The 15,498-nt window shown below is 41.8% G+C and overlaps 1 protein-coding gene across 3 annotated transcripts; it reads right to left on the bottom strand.

The window, feature by feature from the left end:
* Positions 1–246: 246 nt before the first annotated feature.
* LOC123190670 (MAP3K epsilon protein kinase 1) lies at positions 247–12,366 on the bottom strand. 3 transcript variants are annotated; one of them, XM_044603362.1, is made up of 25 exons: positions 12,025–12,366; positions 11,761–11,895; positions 10,173–10,193; positions 9,652–9,725; positions 9,465–9,555; positions 9,301–9,384; positions 8,530–8,631; positions 7,625–7,756; positions 7,456–7,527; positions 7,269–7,366; positions 6,408–6,510; positions 6,213–6,255; positions 5,875–6,107; positions 5,528–5,758; positions 5,370–5,414; positions 4,814–4,993; positions 4,649–4,732; positions 4,462–4,553; positions 4,292–4,375; positions 3,499–4,190; positions 2,246–2,631; positions 2,003–2,137; positions 1,055–1,461; positions 844–958; positions 247–723 (listed from the first exon to the last, which is right to left on the bottom strand). In XM_044603362.1, the coding sequence occupies exons 1-25, from the start codon at positions 12,073–12,075 to the stop codon at positions 547–549; spliced, it is 3,867 nt and encodes a 1,288-aa protein (XP_044459297.1). In that variant the 5' UTR covers positions 12,076–12,366; the 3' UTR covers positions 247–546. The 3 variants fall into 3 exon arrangements, with proteins under 3 accessions (XP_044459297.1, XP_044459295.1, XP_044459296.1); XM_044603360.1 differs by having other exon boundaries at positions 5,875–6,255; XM_044603361.1 differs by having other exon boundaries at positions 3,499–4,187; positions 5,875–6,255.
* Positions 12,367–15,498: the final 3,132 nt, after the last annotated feature.

The raw sequence follows: 15,498 nt of genomic DNA, 5'->3' as shown, positions 1-15,498 counted from the left end.
CTCCCACTCCGAGCTGACCGCAATTCGAGGCTTTGCGACCAGAACCCCAGAATTGAAGAGCATCCATTCTGACAAAGCAGATTCCACCTCAACACACTTCACATGAAACTCAACACGGTGATCCGTTTCCTGTAAAATGGGCAGGAAAAGAGACATAGTACATATGAAGTCCATTCAAACCAAGCGTTGTAGGAATCCAAACCCCACAGCAGGCAAAATTTTACCAACAGGAGATGCCAACACAAATAAGTCTAAACCATATCTGTTCTATTGGAAATTTCAAACGGTAATATACAGCAATTCCACTAACAGCACGCTAGGTATGAACAACCACGCAGGGATCTACAAACCCCGTTATCTTGCACCGGAGCGTCGAACCTTTCTCCCGATAAAAGGGGGAGCAGGCGCAACAGCCAGTCTGGTGCCCATGACAAGGGAAATCACAGCTGGGAACAAGGGGAAAAGAAGAAGAAAGAACGAAAACTTTTCCTCTAGGGCAGACATGTACAGCTTGGGAGGAAAACACATGATGGCCTAGGCCGGAGATCACAAGACTGTATTGATGTGCAATGCCTTCAACAGTGAGGTGGCCATTTGTTTGACCAGCACTTGTTGACCGCCGCGTTGCCCATCCCTGCGCTCTTCGATGAGGTTTTGTAGCTTTTGGGGAAGGTCGTTCTCCACTATAAGCTGCTTTGGTCGAGGGTGGTGCTCATAGACAACCTGGAAAATTTGTAGCATACAGTCACATATTACTTCTCACATTGTACATAACAGCATGGAACACGTTTTACTTGACATGTAGAATCACTGAATCATGAGAGAAAAGAGTGAAGAGCAAACCTTTATTAGTTTCAGCAGAGTCAAACGAGCAATAGCTTCTCGATGGTCAAGTCTTGCAATAAGCAATGTCGTCAAACCATTGGTGGCTATTGCAGTATTTATCCGAGAAGATTTCCTGCAGTTACATTGCATACCATTGCATCTATCAATATAATCTGTGTCATTATAGAAGAGATAACATCAAACAGGAAAGGCTACCCTCTGTTCTTACGTGATTATTTTGAGGAAAGCATCGAGTATATGAACGAAATATTGTTCAGGGCAGTCTTCAAAAAATTTCACCAACTTTTGAATGGCCTCTTTCTTCAACAAGGCTTGCTCTACTTTTCTGTGATCATTGTCATGAGCCAAACAAACAGCAATGGAATCCAAAGCTGTACATGCCCATGCATCATCCTCTAACAGGTCCAGGTACACATCCAGGCCTCCATGAGCTCTCAACTGCTCTCTAGAGTTGCGAGAAGCATGAGCCATATCACAAAGAAGAGGCAAAGCATACTGCCTTAGCGGCGAGTCTGACATGACAAAATTCATCAAGTGAGGAATGATCCCATTTTCAGCTGCTTGTTCCTGTCTTCTTTTATTGATCTTACAAAGGTTGAACAGCGCATTGAGGACCTAAATGCAGAAAGGATGGGGCTGTTATGATGTGCATGTTAAAGTTCCACATATAATGATGCACAAAAACTTGCAACAGAAGGATAGTTCTGTACTTCTCCGGTTTCAGTTACCAACCATAATGATTTTGTTCCATTCAAATTATGTACACTACCCACACCCCATGCGTGTAGGCATTATAAGGCATTAAGAAATTACAGACATCATGATTCTGTTATGTTAATTATCTTTACAAAATAATCAGGTATGATTGCAGGATAGCAACTAAGCATAATCGAGGTACTTTCTTCTCCTAGGAGTAATCCCACAACACCCTGTGACTCAGGAGTAAAACTTCAGCTCCCAACTATAACAGAGCATACTCTTTTTAAATGAAACTAAAACAAAAAATATAGATGGTGAATAAAACATGATGAGAACACAATTTAGATACAACACAACTATAAGAGTGAGCATTTTAAATTTCATGCAAAGCAGCACGGAATAAGCACAACCTATCTGGTAATGTTTTTGGCAAACTAAGCATGTTTAAGCCACCAACCTCGCTATGTATTTGAAAAACTAGAGGTCCATCACGAAGTTCGAGAATTGGTATCAAATGCTTGATAGCATCTGTGCGTTGAAGTGTCTCTAGACAATTAGGATCACCAGACAAATGATTGATGCACCTAAGAATCTGCAGAAAAAGAAAAATTGTTCCAGAGCAGGAACAGAAAACATAAACAAATCAGTCACCTGAAAAATTAGCTAGCAGAAACAATTTGTAAAATGCTTCAAGCTTTACCTTCAGAAGAATAGGAGATTCTATCTTGTTGAACATCTGGAAAAGCCGTGCGAGAAGGCTTTGGCTAGACATGAGAGATTTTACAACAGTGTCTGCTTGTGCAAACTCCAAAAGAAGATCTGCCACTTTCTCAAGATACTCGCGTGCAACATCAGCACTCATAGAAACCATTTGAGCTAATAGACCAGATGATGTTGTACTTCCTGGCATTCTTGCATTGAGCACTCCTGATCCAGATAACACGCCCGATGCTGTTTGTGATGCTGCTCCAGATGTTGATGTTCCCTCATTGGAAGCTGTTGGACCATACTTCATACTTGGAATCCTATTTGAAGCTTTCGTATTAGAATCAAGGTTACCATTCTCTCTTCCCTGTCTAGAGACCTCTGCACGAAATTCAAAGAGTGATTAGTGAACAACGAAAGGTTTTTACTGTCACAATAAACCCCTTCACTCTAGGTACACAGTATTTAATAGTGTATCTCACACCAAGCATCTGCACAGTTAATGCAAGGTGCCCAATGGATAGAGGAGGGTGAGAACAGCAGTTGACAACTGATCTTGCCCTGATCTGATTGTCTTGGTTTGAATTCATTATGGTTACTTTTGCGTCTTAACTATCCTGCTCGTTCATTTTTGCTGTCTGTATTCCGCCTCTTTGTAATTCATTAATGACAACCAGGGTCGGTACAAAGTTCCAGTAGAACCAGCTTGTCCCAACATTGTTCACTACTGGGCATCACCAGCTACGGTAACATCTGGAAGCTACATGTTCTCTTGTGGATTGTAGTCTCTGGATTTTGCAAATGACGCGAAGTAACCAAAAGGAAAATAAATAAAGGTAAAGCGGAAAAAAACCCGACAAAAAAACAAGATTCTACCAAACATTCAGGAAACCTTGAGGGTCCTATAGCATGTGGCGCCACCACCTCCCTCTTTTACGATCTCATCCATAAACCCCGTGAACCCAAACACTAGCCCCATTCCCCACCAACCAACGGATGTTTTTTGGGTATAAAATGAACGGACATTGGGAAGACCTAGAAGCAGATAAGTAGCAAAGTCACGAGGTAGGAGCGAAAGGCAAAGTAGTAGCGGAGCCGCATGATAAGGATATTTTTAGAAAAGGATTGATGGAAAAGGAAAAGAGAATGTACAGAAAGTGCTTGTCGTCTCCTAGCAAAACTATTGGGATGGGGAAATAATTGAGAAGAGAAAGCTCAGAGATAAAGAACTGGAATTGAGTAGCGTACCAGCAAATTCTGCCATTAGCAAGTCAAGTTCACCGTTTGTTTTCCTCTCTACTGAAGCATGTAATAGTGGCAAAATACTTTCATGCCTTTCTAGTCCAGACATGTGACGGGCATAATCAAGTTGTCCAGATACATGACGAGAGGGAGGTTCTTTCTCTAATAAACTCAGTAAAGGCCGGATTTGATCATTCTGACCACTACTATGTCCATTTGATACTAATTCTATATGCTTGGGAGATCTGTCTGTTGATGACCTTCCTCCAGAAACACTAAGCCGCTGTGGCCTTACCAGGTCATTATCATTTCTCTCCATGTGACCAGCAGCAGATATATCATTGAACCTAGGAGATGCTGATGGATCCAATAAGATATGGTGCTTATCAGCATCTGCTTGTAATGACTGCATGGAGCCAGATGAATGGTAATGATCCAGCCTTACTTTAGAACTTTCTAGCATCGGCACATCTAGCTGACCAGATTTTAGACGGGGGGTGGAACCATTCTGTACTGAAGCACCTGACCCTGAGATGGAAGCAAATCGTGTTGCTTCATTCAAGCTATGAAGAGTATTAACTAGCCTGAGAAGTATCCCATTTTTTGCTGCTATACGACAGAAATCATTTCTTGGCGTTGAATGCTGAAGCTTGAAGACCTGCCAGATGCCATCAATTGCAAGATGAACCATTTCCCTGCTAATTTAAAATATACTTATGAGAAACAAGCATCTAGTAATACATAGGATACACCAGAAAATTCTAAAGGAATGGTTTAAGACAAAAATGTACAAACTTACCTAAATTTTGCATAGTCAGGCTCCAAAAAACTCACCAAAACAGGTATACCTTGGCATGCGATGAACATTTGCAACGTCAAGGTGCTGGAGATGGAAAACTGATAGTTAGCGCCGGCTTGTGTTTAAATACAGTTTAACACCCACACCCTGAACCATGACAGAAAATAAACCTGGCCTGGCAAAGTTGCTGCAGAAAAAAGGATGCTTGCATCCGGACTTCCTTTGCACGATCTGGCACGGCAAAATTCATCACCACTGGTATCTGCAAACAAACTTTACAATATCAATTATCCATTCCATGTTGTCAACAGAATTTAGAGATCATAAATTGTTATTGAAGTGGAACCGAAGCCTCACTAGGCCAACAAGACAGGCATTTTCCAGGAAGCCCGTATTATCTTTTACAATGTAGTTGATGAGTTGCAGAACAGAACATATAATCTGCAGCAAATAAACAGTCAACTTTTCAGTGTGAAGACCAGCAAAAAAAAAACTTTGTGAAACTAAAGTAAAAGTACATACACGGTTTTTGGGAAGTTCAAGAAGTTCCATCAATGGAAGGAAACCATTCTGTGACACATAAATCTGTTTTTGCTCAGGCCGGTGACTGAAGAATAACATAAGCTTTTGGCATGCTGACAATATTACTTCTTCACTTTCCCCGGGCTTCAGCTGTGCTACTATTTTGCTGTATTCCACAGACTGTAAATATAAGCAACAGCAGTATTTCATGGTCAGTACAGAATAATAATTACAAATGTATCATAACCAACGTGATAAAAAGTACTGTGAAATTGCATTTAAAAGTTAAAATAACTTGGAAAACAACATTTCTAAATAAAGGACATCTAATGTGGCATGTGAATTTGCAACCGAGCAGTTGATAACAACAGCTAAGGAGCAATGTAAACTAATGCCACCTCTCAAATACTACTGAAGCTGGACACTTTACCATAACATGTAATATTTACAAAATAAAATGGTTTAACAGGACTGTTGCCACACAATTAAAATGCTCAAAATGAATAAACGCAGATATCTGTTGCCAAATATATCACAGCTCTAGCAGATGGCAGACCTGTAAAGGGAAAAGATTCTCTCCTGGAATGTTGTCATGAAATTCCTGTAAAAAGTATTTGATGATAATATCGTCAGAGCTACAGTCATCGGAATTTCATCTATTTTTCTACATTTTCAAAGAAGGGAAAATAGAACACATAGTGGTGAGAGCAATACCTCAAATAATTCAAGAAGTTTTCCGCCATTCATGGGCACATTGTCATTTCCCTTCTGCTTCTGTGACACCATCCTATCCCTGAGCTCTTGAGCGGTAGTGGATGTTGAAGCTACAGCCCCATGATCTCCTCGCTTGTCAATTGGGAATAAATCCTCCAATGAGGCATCTCCAGGTGTATCACTGAATCTACTCAGTCCATTAGCTCCCTCGGGAACTAAAGGTTTTGCCTCCTGTAAAGACATGATATACATGAATGTCATAAAGAATAGGTATCTGCATTCTTGACCAAGAAAGCATAAGATTTTTTTCTGTGTGCAAGGACAATTGCTGTACGGAAAGTTCTCACCTCTAGAAAGGTGACATTCTGTTTCCCAGCCTGGAAGGAGAAAGCATCATCATCCTCAAAACTCGAATGGTCTTTACTTTCAGGCTCTAAATCTTTGCTGTCACCGTTTTTTGATTCTTGGCTGCTCCTAGCTACCTTAGTTGGCAGAACATCTTGTGAAGGTTCATGTTTTATCTTGCCATTTAAATCAGTAACTCCAGGAGAAGATTCCAATGGTAGCTTTTCATGAAAAACTAATGTAGGATCTTTAGTGAGAACCACATTATCTTTCATAAGTTCTGCACTGTTTGAAATATTGCTTTCTGTAGGTTTTCCATCATGAAGCTCGTCAGATTTACCTTGTCCCGCAGATAGAGAAACCAGTTCTTTTGTTCCATCCTCCTAGGACCACATTATAGTTACAGATAAATAAAAGTTTAATATACAGAGATCATCATAAGGTACCCCTCAAAAAAAATCATAAGGTCCACCACAAGAATTTGGACTGATTCCATTCAATGAACTGAACATGGGAAAAAACCTTAAAAGCTTACCTGCTCAATGTCAGAAGCAACAGGTGCTTGTGTATCTCCTGGTGGATCAGAAAACCCGGCGTGATTATCGCTACTTGGGACTTCATCATCCATGTCAATATGCCTTATTATACAAACAAATTATAAACTCCTTTAGTAGCCTATCAATCAAAGTCACTTTCGGAAGACAGTTAAAGAAAAGTTGGTAGCAGTTCTGTGGACAGTTAATCTGTTGAGATTTACAGATTATAATAATTATACATTTCCAGGATTTAATCACCGCATGAGCATGAGAAAATCCATGAAAAGGAACAAAAATCAGAATGAGCATGGAACACACATATTAAGTATGTAGCAAGAGTGCAAAGCATGATTGTTGCAAAGCACAAACTGTGTATGCTTCTTAGCAAATCACCAGCTTTGAACAGACATAGGCAAAAACAAAATAGAATACTCATATATTGAAAACAGAGAATTTTACTATATAAAGTTTCAACAGCAGGAAAAGGTTCAAAATATATCGGTTCAGGCACTAAAAGAACAGAAGCAAACATATCTTGTATTCTTGTGGGGAAGTTGCATCCAAAACAAAATCAAGTAGTCCTGCAAGTTAACCACTGGGAATCTCATCACATCCCAGTCACTAAACACATAATAATACAACTACCATGAAATAATTTTCATGAATTTAGTGATGCTTGAAAATTGACAAGTACAGGTTAAGTCTGAAGGCCAACTATATTGAGTGACTGAAAAAGGTCAAATTCTGGGGCTATCAGGTGATTTCACGATGTCCTATTTTTCTAGAGAGCATTTGTTGATTCATCTGCTATTTACTGTCATGATAACAATAGAAAAAATGATCTCATAAATCTGAACTACCTCGGATGAGTCTGCCGGGGAGATGGCGAGGCCCGTCTCGAGTTCTGCAACCATGGGTGCATCAACAATGTCTTCGCATCAGGCCGTTGTATTGAATCCTACAAGTGCTTCTTAAAGTCAGAACAGAAAACAATTAGGAAGAATAAAACGAGTCTTCTAAAAGTAGAAAGGACAAATAACAAAGAACCTTCTGAAAACATTGCCGGAGAAAATCAGTAATCTCGGGAGAGAATCCTTCTGGTATTGGTGGTTGCACATCCTGCATTACATGGGTACAACAAATTTTATGTAATGTGCAAATGAACAGTTCTGTTGGAGATGTCGGAAGAGAGGGGAAACATTTGCAAGTAATCAACCTGAACAATGCGAAATAGTGCAGGCATAGGCTGCAGTTCATAATATGGTGGGGAACAAGTGAGTAGCTCAATAACTGTGCAACCAACACTCCAGATATCTGATGCGGCACAAACACCAGACATTTCAATAACCTAATGCAGGCAAGAAATGATGAAGGTAAGTCAAAATATAATGATAATACAAGATAGCAAGAAATTCAAGTCTATTAGAACATCAATCCACAGTTATAAATGTTATGTACTAGCATCTTGAGAGAGTAAATACTGTCAAAAGTTTGCAGATTCGATTAATTTTGCCTGCTAACACTCGCTGTGATGCTATCATATCAGCGGTATGAATTATCAGTTACAATATTCCGGATGCTAACAGTACTATGTGAAATTTAGGATTTTTACCACCTAAATTGTCCTGGGGCAGGTCTGATGGTCGGTGCAAAGTTTTATTTTCTCATCGCACGTTTACCTGGTTCTATTGGCATGTAGTGTCAAAATTTGTCCCCGTCCTGTATCTTTTTGGAAATGTATGTCACACAAGTCATCAGCCACACTGGCATAATTAAGTTCCTTGACCTTGTAGTCTACGTTCAAGAAAACACTTACAAAACAAAGAAAAATGACGAATAGCAAATTTATACTGATACTTCTCTTGGCAAATGGTCTTTTCCCCCTGAAGTGATAATACAAGCTGATGAACTGCTATTAAACTGATGATTGTATTATTGTAGCGATGCTTCAAATTTGATGTTCAGTGAGTCGGAGTCCAATGGAACAGGTTACAGAACAACGCCTTTAAGACAATTAAAAGTAAAAGAAAGGCAAGAGGAAGTTGAGAAAGCAATCCAGTATGAAATGCACCTAACAAATAATTCGGCAGGAACCAAAAAAAAATGGAAGGAATTAGCAACCTCGGGGGCCATCCAGTATGGGGTTCCAACCACTGAATGTGTGTTGACATCGGCTTCAGTTAATTTAGTAGCAACTCCAAAATCAGCAAGTTTAACAAGGCCCTAAACAAGATAACAAAGAAAAATGAGAGCATGTGCAGGAAGAAGAGTAACATGATTCCAGAAAAATCAACCTTATAATGCCCTTGGTCGTACATCATAGCAAGTCTGGAATTCAAGTTTAGCCATGGGCTACATCAACCGTATTAAATATTCCCATATGAAATATTAGTAGCTAACTAGCTACCCACTCCATTTCACAATATAGTATTCTATCTAGTGAGAAAAGTATGGTCCAATTACAGGAAATATTACTCGAGTTTGAGCATTCTAGGTATGCATGTAACATACACCCCACATCAATATAAAAATGTTATACATTCACAAGATACTGAAATGTAGCCTGAAAATGTTGAATTTGTCCTCTTTTACCATCCAAAGCATCAAGAGCAGACAATTGTATCAACTACCGTTAAATGATTGTACATTTGTAGTTCTCTCTTCCCGAAAAAAACTGCCAGGTTGCCCATGTCAGCCATTCTACTTTCCTGGGTGTCCATTTATTTACTTATTAACAGAAAGCTTATTCAAAAGATAAATTTTGAGCATAATATTCAGAATAGCCTTTTCAACACAGTTATAAGACCCATCTTACTTGTCTAGATTTTCATTATTTGAAGTCAAAACAAAGAAAAACCATGTGCAAATATGCAAGTGATAAGAGCCATTTACCTCTTTAGTTGTTAATATATTTGCACCCTTGATATCTCTATGTATGACACCTTGCTCATGCAGATAGACAAGACCTTCCAACACCTGGTCACATATGTAAAAGTTGGAAGCAGGCATAGCAAGAAAATGGGAAGTCACAGTAATAACCATATAATATATTTCACCTGAGCAATGTAGACAGCTGCTAATGATTCAGGAAATGGTCCAAATTTGTTTGGCTTGATAATATTGGCTAGTGAACCATTCTCCACATATCTGCAGTTATTATACAGCTATCAGAACTTACCATGCTAAAATGCTATACATGTACTTCGTATCAAGACATGACAGTGAGGACACAGGATTTCTTACTCTAAAATAATATGAAGATGGCTATTTGTCTTCAATGATCCAAGATACTTCACAATATTTTTGTGATTGAGATTCTGCATAAATTAACAAAACCTTGAGTCCAAAGCAACATGATCATGTGCATCCAGAATAGGAGGGGTGAATTAGATGTTCAAAAATAAAGGTCCTTCTAATTATGGGTACAATATGAGTGATTAAAAAAAAGGGCACAGTATCTATATTAAAAACGAAGGTTCTTTCATAGACTTATGATCATCCATACTATCGAAATGTTTACATAACCGACTGAGTGTACAAAAATAAGTACATTTTTTTAAAATAAGTCAACTGAGGGGAGGATGCCCCTCAGGATTCTTAATTATAAATTTGCCACAGGACTATAATTATGCAAAATGATAACAAAAAACTTATATAAATAGGAAATCTGGAGAAGATGCAAGACAGCCAAGGAAAATACGGGTTTAATTGTTTTACTGAATCCAGATGCGATAAGTACATAAAGAAAATGCTGTAAGACTTACTTTCAATAGATCAATTTCTTGCTGAATCGGCCACACCACCCACGAGAACAGTTATTAAACCGTACACAAAAGATAATTAGTTAGAACCCCATATTACAATGATACAAAACACAATGTAGAAAATGACGATATTCCAACAAAATCGTTCAAATGTTGAAAATCTGAATAAAGGGACAAACAAATCTGATGAGTTGATAGAAAATATGGCATCATGTTAATACAACAAGAATCAAGAATGTGAAATATAGAATTTTTGGGAACCCGGTGTTCCAAATAGCAGTAAGCAGTTAACTAGCGGTCACCCCCCCTCGCTGCAATAGTGTAGTATATGACTCTCTAGACAGCATTGAGTGCAGTTAAATAAATTTTTAACAAAGAGATGGTCTGTGTAGTGTGCACGATGGCATGCATTAAAAGCTACTCCCTCTGTAAACTAATATAAGACCGTTTAGATCACTACTTTAGTGATCTAAACGGTCTTATAGTGATCTAAACGGTCTTATATTAGTTTGCAGAGGGAGTAACATTTAAAGACTCGTTTCACTATAAGAGTACCAAACTAACAAATAGTATATAATACAGTGTTATGAAAACAAAATCTATTATTTGAGTGACTGAGGCTTCCAAGATGTAAGCACCAACATCAACTCCATGCACTAAACCTATATGTGCACCAAGTAACAAAAGGAAAGGATGGAGTGCACCATTAGTGTCATTCCACATTTCCAATTTCACAAAAGTGTAACACTAACAGCTTAATGTTCTAAAATTTAATCTCAGAGATAACTAAGAGTGGTATATTGGTACATGAATTATATAAACTATCCATATTTACGACCCTAACACTTATATAGCCTTCAACAGCTAGGCTACATACTGGCCCAGAATAAAAATATCAATGCAACTAACTATTCTTCAACTTAGATTTTCCAGCCCCTAAACCCAGACACACAAAAAAATTATAAGGATTCAAGAGCTCCTATGGTTTACAAGGATGCGTACAAGCATAAATACTTTGTAACAGTTAAGAAATTAAATGTTATTCCAATGAACAATTTAAAGGAATTTACCGATATCATATCCAGAGTTCGCGGGGGGGGGGGGGGGGGGGGTCGCATGCATTTTCTGTGGAATCACACCAATCACATAAAACCTAGTGCGGCAGCTGTTGACGGCACTTGATCACGTCAGCTCTCATGTTTGTGTCGAAAAGAGAGCTCACAAGCTCCACATAACGACCACACCCAACAACGTACCACATAATTAAATCATGATGCCCAAGTATATTGCCCTAGTATGTGTGCCAATTATTACAAGTCCCGACAAGTTAAATAGGAAGCTCGCCAAGGACTCCAATAAGCTAGCATAGCGGTGCCCTAGGATTTAGTTCCATGTCACGCTACCGAACAAAGCAGCGAAACCGCCAACAAGCTGCATTACTCTAGCTTCCAGTCTCGTCTTAGCGCTGTTCTCGGTCGATGACGTACGTTTCTCATCTCCTGAGAACCGCATTTCATGCAATTACACGCATTTTGCCACTCAGAACGCGATATACGTCATATGACACGCCCCAAAAAAAAACTCTCACCATGATAATATTGAGATCCTCCTGCGGGATGTTCTCCAGCGAGACCTGCTTGATGGCCACGAAGTCGCCATTCTCCAGGTCAAGCCCCTTGTAGACGCGCCCGTACGCCCCCTTCCCTATCTCGTCCCCCAGCATCTGCACCCGCCCACACACACACACACACACAAACACAGTGAGTGAGGGAACCATTCCCCAAACAATTCGCCGACGCAAAACACCAATTCCGCCGGATCCGAGGCGGGCGGGGAGCGCGGGATGCCTCACGTATTTGTTGCCGAGCGTCTTGGATTTCGGGTTGTGCTGCCGCGTCGCCATCTCGCCCCTCCTCCTCGGAGATTCGGCCCCTCCGCGGCCCGGGGCGCCGCCGGCTGCGGCGGATGCGGGCGGATCGGCGGTCACCGGCGACGAAGATTCCCCTCCGGCGAGCTCGCGGCGAGGGCCATTTAGGTTTAGGGTTTGGGTGCGAAGGGAATTGGGAGTATGCAGGGTGGGGAGCAGCAGGAGGAAGAGGACGAAGGCGACGACGGCGGAGAGGGAGCGAGGGGCTTCTCCGTAATTAAAAAATAAAGTATTTTGTGCAGGCGGGGGGAAGGAAAGTAACGGAAATGAGGAGCGCGAAGCTTTTATAGTGGAGGTGTCCCTTTTTGGAGTGTGCGGAAGCCAACGAGGATACTGGGTGGATAACGGGGGAGCTCCACTGTCAATTAGCTGTCTCCGACTAGCGTCTGCGGTGTGGTGCGTCATTCATTCCGGCCGGGGGCCCCCTCGGTCGACCTCCTTTTCTCACGAAAATGTCACGAGTCTTTGTCTAGCTTTGCTTCGCTGCCTTGTTTTTTTTTACTCTAGTGTAATGTTAAAAAAAATCTTACATTATGAAATAGAGAAGTAGTTTTTATCTATTTCGTTTTTCCAGATTCATGGTACCCGTGAATAAGAGTAGCCAAAAGCTTTATCATTCTTTTTTCTCTCCTGTGAATAATCCTTTGTCGCCAAAAATTCAACTTCCTTTCCTCTTCGTCTTCGGCGTCGTGAGGCGGAGGGGAGGGGATCCTCTTCTCTCATCCTTTTGTACAGTAGATTTTGAATCAAGGTGACAACGCTTCAATGGTGATGGCGATGCCATCTCTATTGAAAGTCTTTCGCCTTCAATCTTATCTTGGTCATGCGCGGTGCAGCGTCTCTGACGAACCCTGGAGTTTTGGTCATCGGTGTTCTTCATGAAAAGAACATATGTGTTGTCCGTCGGTGTGGTTCCATGTGCATCGGTACCCGTGGCAACATCATCTTCTGCGACAACCTATTTCTTCGAGCCTTTGAGGAGCAAGGTCGTCAGCTTGGTCTGGCGATACTAGTGCGGTTGCCTTGCTAGATCGGGTGACCCCCCCCCCCCCCCACACACACACACAGACACATTGATATGTTTGACGTGATTGCCAATTTCCCTCGTACGCGACAGTCTACAATTGCGGCGATTCAACGAGATTGGTTCCTCTACAGGTCTTTCCAGGTACTTCGGCAATTGAATTCCTTAGTGTTGTCCATTATTGGCATGAGCTACGGTGGTGCAACACAAAAGGTTCAACAACGGCTTCAGCAAGAATTTTGAGGCACATAGTTGTAGTCATAGGCTCTCCTTTGTTCAGGGTCATTTTCGTGTCTATAGGTTCAATTACGCATATCCAATTTTCAATTACGCGTATCCTTATTTGAATCACAACAGTCCCTATAAGGGCCCGACAGAACCCCTCCCGAACTTCTGAACTGCCGGCCCGACCCACAGGATCCCGAGGCCGCCCCGACAGGATCCACCTGATCCCCCAATCCCGATCTCGAGCCGACCAACCCCCCTCCTCGCCGCTCCTCCCCTCGATCCCCGACCTCCCCCCTGGTTCGCCGCCAATCCTCACCGGATCCGGCACCTCCCCCCCCCCCCGCGTCTCCAGCTCCTGACCAACCGGATCCGGCGCCTCCCCTCCATCTCCACCTCATGGTCGACCGGATCTGGCGCCACCTCTTGGCCGACCACCGGCGCGGGCGAGAGAGCGACGGCGGACGCTGGCGCGAGGGAGCCAACGTCGCATGGATGCGGCGAAGCCGGCATGGACTTCCGGAAGCCTCATCCTCCTTCCATCCTCACCGCCCGATGCCTTAGCAGAGCAGATGACGACCCCGACGCAAGCTATGGCGCGGCCAACGGAGCAACTCGGTGGCGGAGGCGGCGCCTTCAAATCCAGCAACCGTAGATGAACTTCCTCTCACTTCTTGCCTTTTTCTTCAATCTTGCCTTGCCTGACCTTATTGCTTCGTGTAGATGAACTTCGCGCCCTCTGCAAGACATGGATTGCCATGGAATTCCTCTCCTAGCTCCCCGACGAATTGCTCTCAAGGTGGCCTATCTACTACTGGAAAAAGGTTGGCCAAACTTCTAGCCAGGGTATGGTTGAACTTCCTTCTCTTTGTTATTTTCTTACAGCCATGTGAACTTCAGGTAGTGTGTGAGCCTCAGTCCAGGCTGCAAACATTAGAAAAATTGCCTGCATTAACATGTGAAGTTCAGGTAGTGTGTGAGCCTCAGTCCAGGCTGCAAACATTAGAAAATCTGCCTGCATTAACATGTGAAGTTCAGGTAGTGTGTGAGCATCAGTCCAGGCTGCAAACATTAGAAAACCTATTAGAAAATCTACCTGCATTCATATGTGAAAAGCCATGTGAAGTTCAACTATTAAGTGTGCTAGAGTTCAGGTTGGTATGTATCTGGTTGTGTGCAAAAAATAAAAGGAAAATAAAACATACATGTGATCACATGAAGGTCATGTTGGTATGCACTAGTGGTCCAACCATTCAAACTCATGAAGGTTCAGGTTTTTTAACTGTAGACAGTATTTCCCCTTAGCAAAACAAGAAGTTCAGGTTGTGAAGAGTGCTCAATTCAGGTACATATAAGTAATCAAATAGTGTAGAATTAACAGAATGTGAGGTTCATTCTGTGAAGGGAGCTCAGTTCAGGTACAAAAAGTATTGGCAGATGCTCAGCTCAGTGCAGAGTGTGATGCTTGTCCTAGGGAAAAAATATGTACATGAACACCACTTTTATATGAGAAGTTCAGGCTGTGAATAATGCTCAATTCAGTTACAAGGGTATAGGCAGATGTAACTTGTGTACTAATAAACATTTTTTCTTTTATGTCAGCAAGATGAGAGACACATGAAGAAGCTTAGAAGTTTCCAACAGCAAGTACACAATTCTAAGCATGTACGCGTTGCACCACCCCCTCAATGGGTCACACCTCAAATGCACCAACAACATTACTAACCTGCTCCAGACCAAAAATGGATGACACCCGAAACACATAGAGACTTCCAAGATGCTGGGTCACAACCCTATCCACACAACTTTGCGCCTTCACCTAATTGGGTGATGCCGGAAATCCCCGTGGATTCTTTGTATCCACCAGCAGACTCCCAAGCACGTCGATGGAGGAGGGGGGAGCTCAAGTCCTATGTGTAACTATGGAGGTTATCCTGGTGTGCCTCGTCAATGCCAAAGGGAAGCAACTAAACCGGATCCCAGGACAAATCCAACGGGAACACACACACGGAGAAGAGTGCTCTGCACACTACCACCGGTGGATGCTGCTGCTACAAGTGAGAATTGTACGGGACATAAGGTAGATGGATGGCTTCACAAAGCAAAAGACCAAACCAAAACCAGGACCGCAATACCTCCACAACCACCTC

This window comes from Triticum aestivum, chromosome 2A (assembly GCF_018294505.1).
Source record: "Triticum aestivum cultivar Chinese Spring chromosome 2A, IWGSC CS RefSeq v2.1, whole genome shotgun sequence".
NCBI classification, from domain to species: Eukaryota; Viridiplantae; Streptophyta; class Magnoliopsida; order Poales; family Poaceae; genus Triticum; species Triticum aestivum.
Note: the sequence above shows the minus strand (reverse complement) of the source record. Positions and strands in the feature narration are given on the sequence as shown.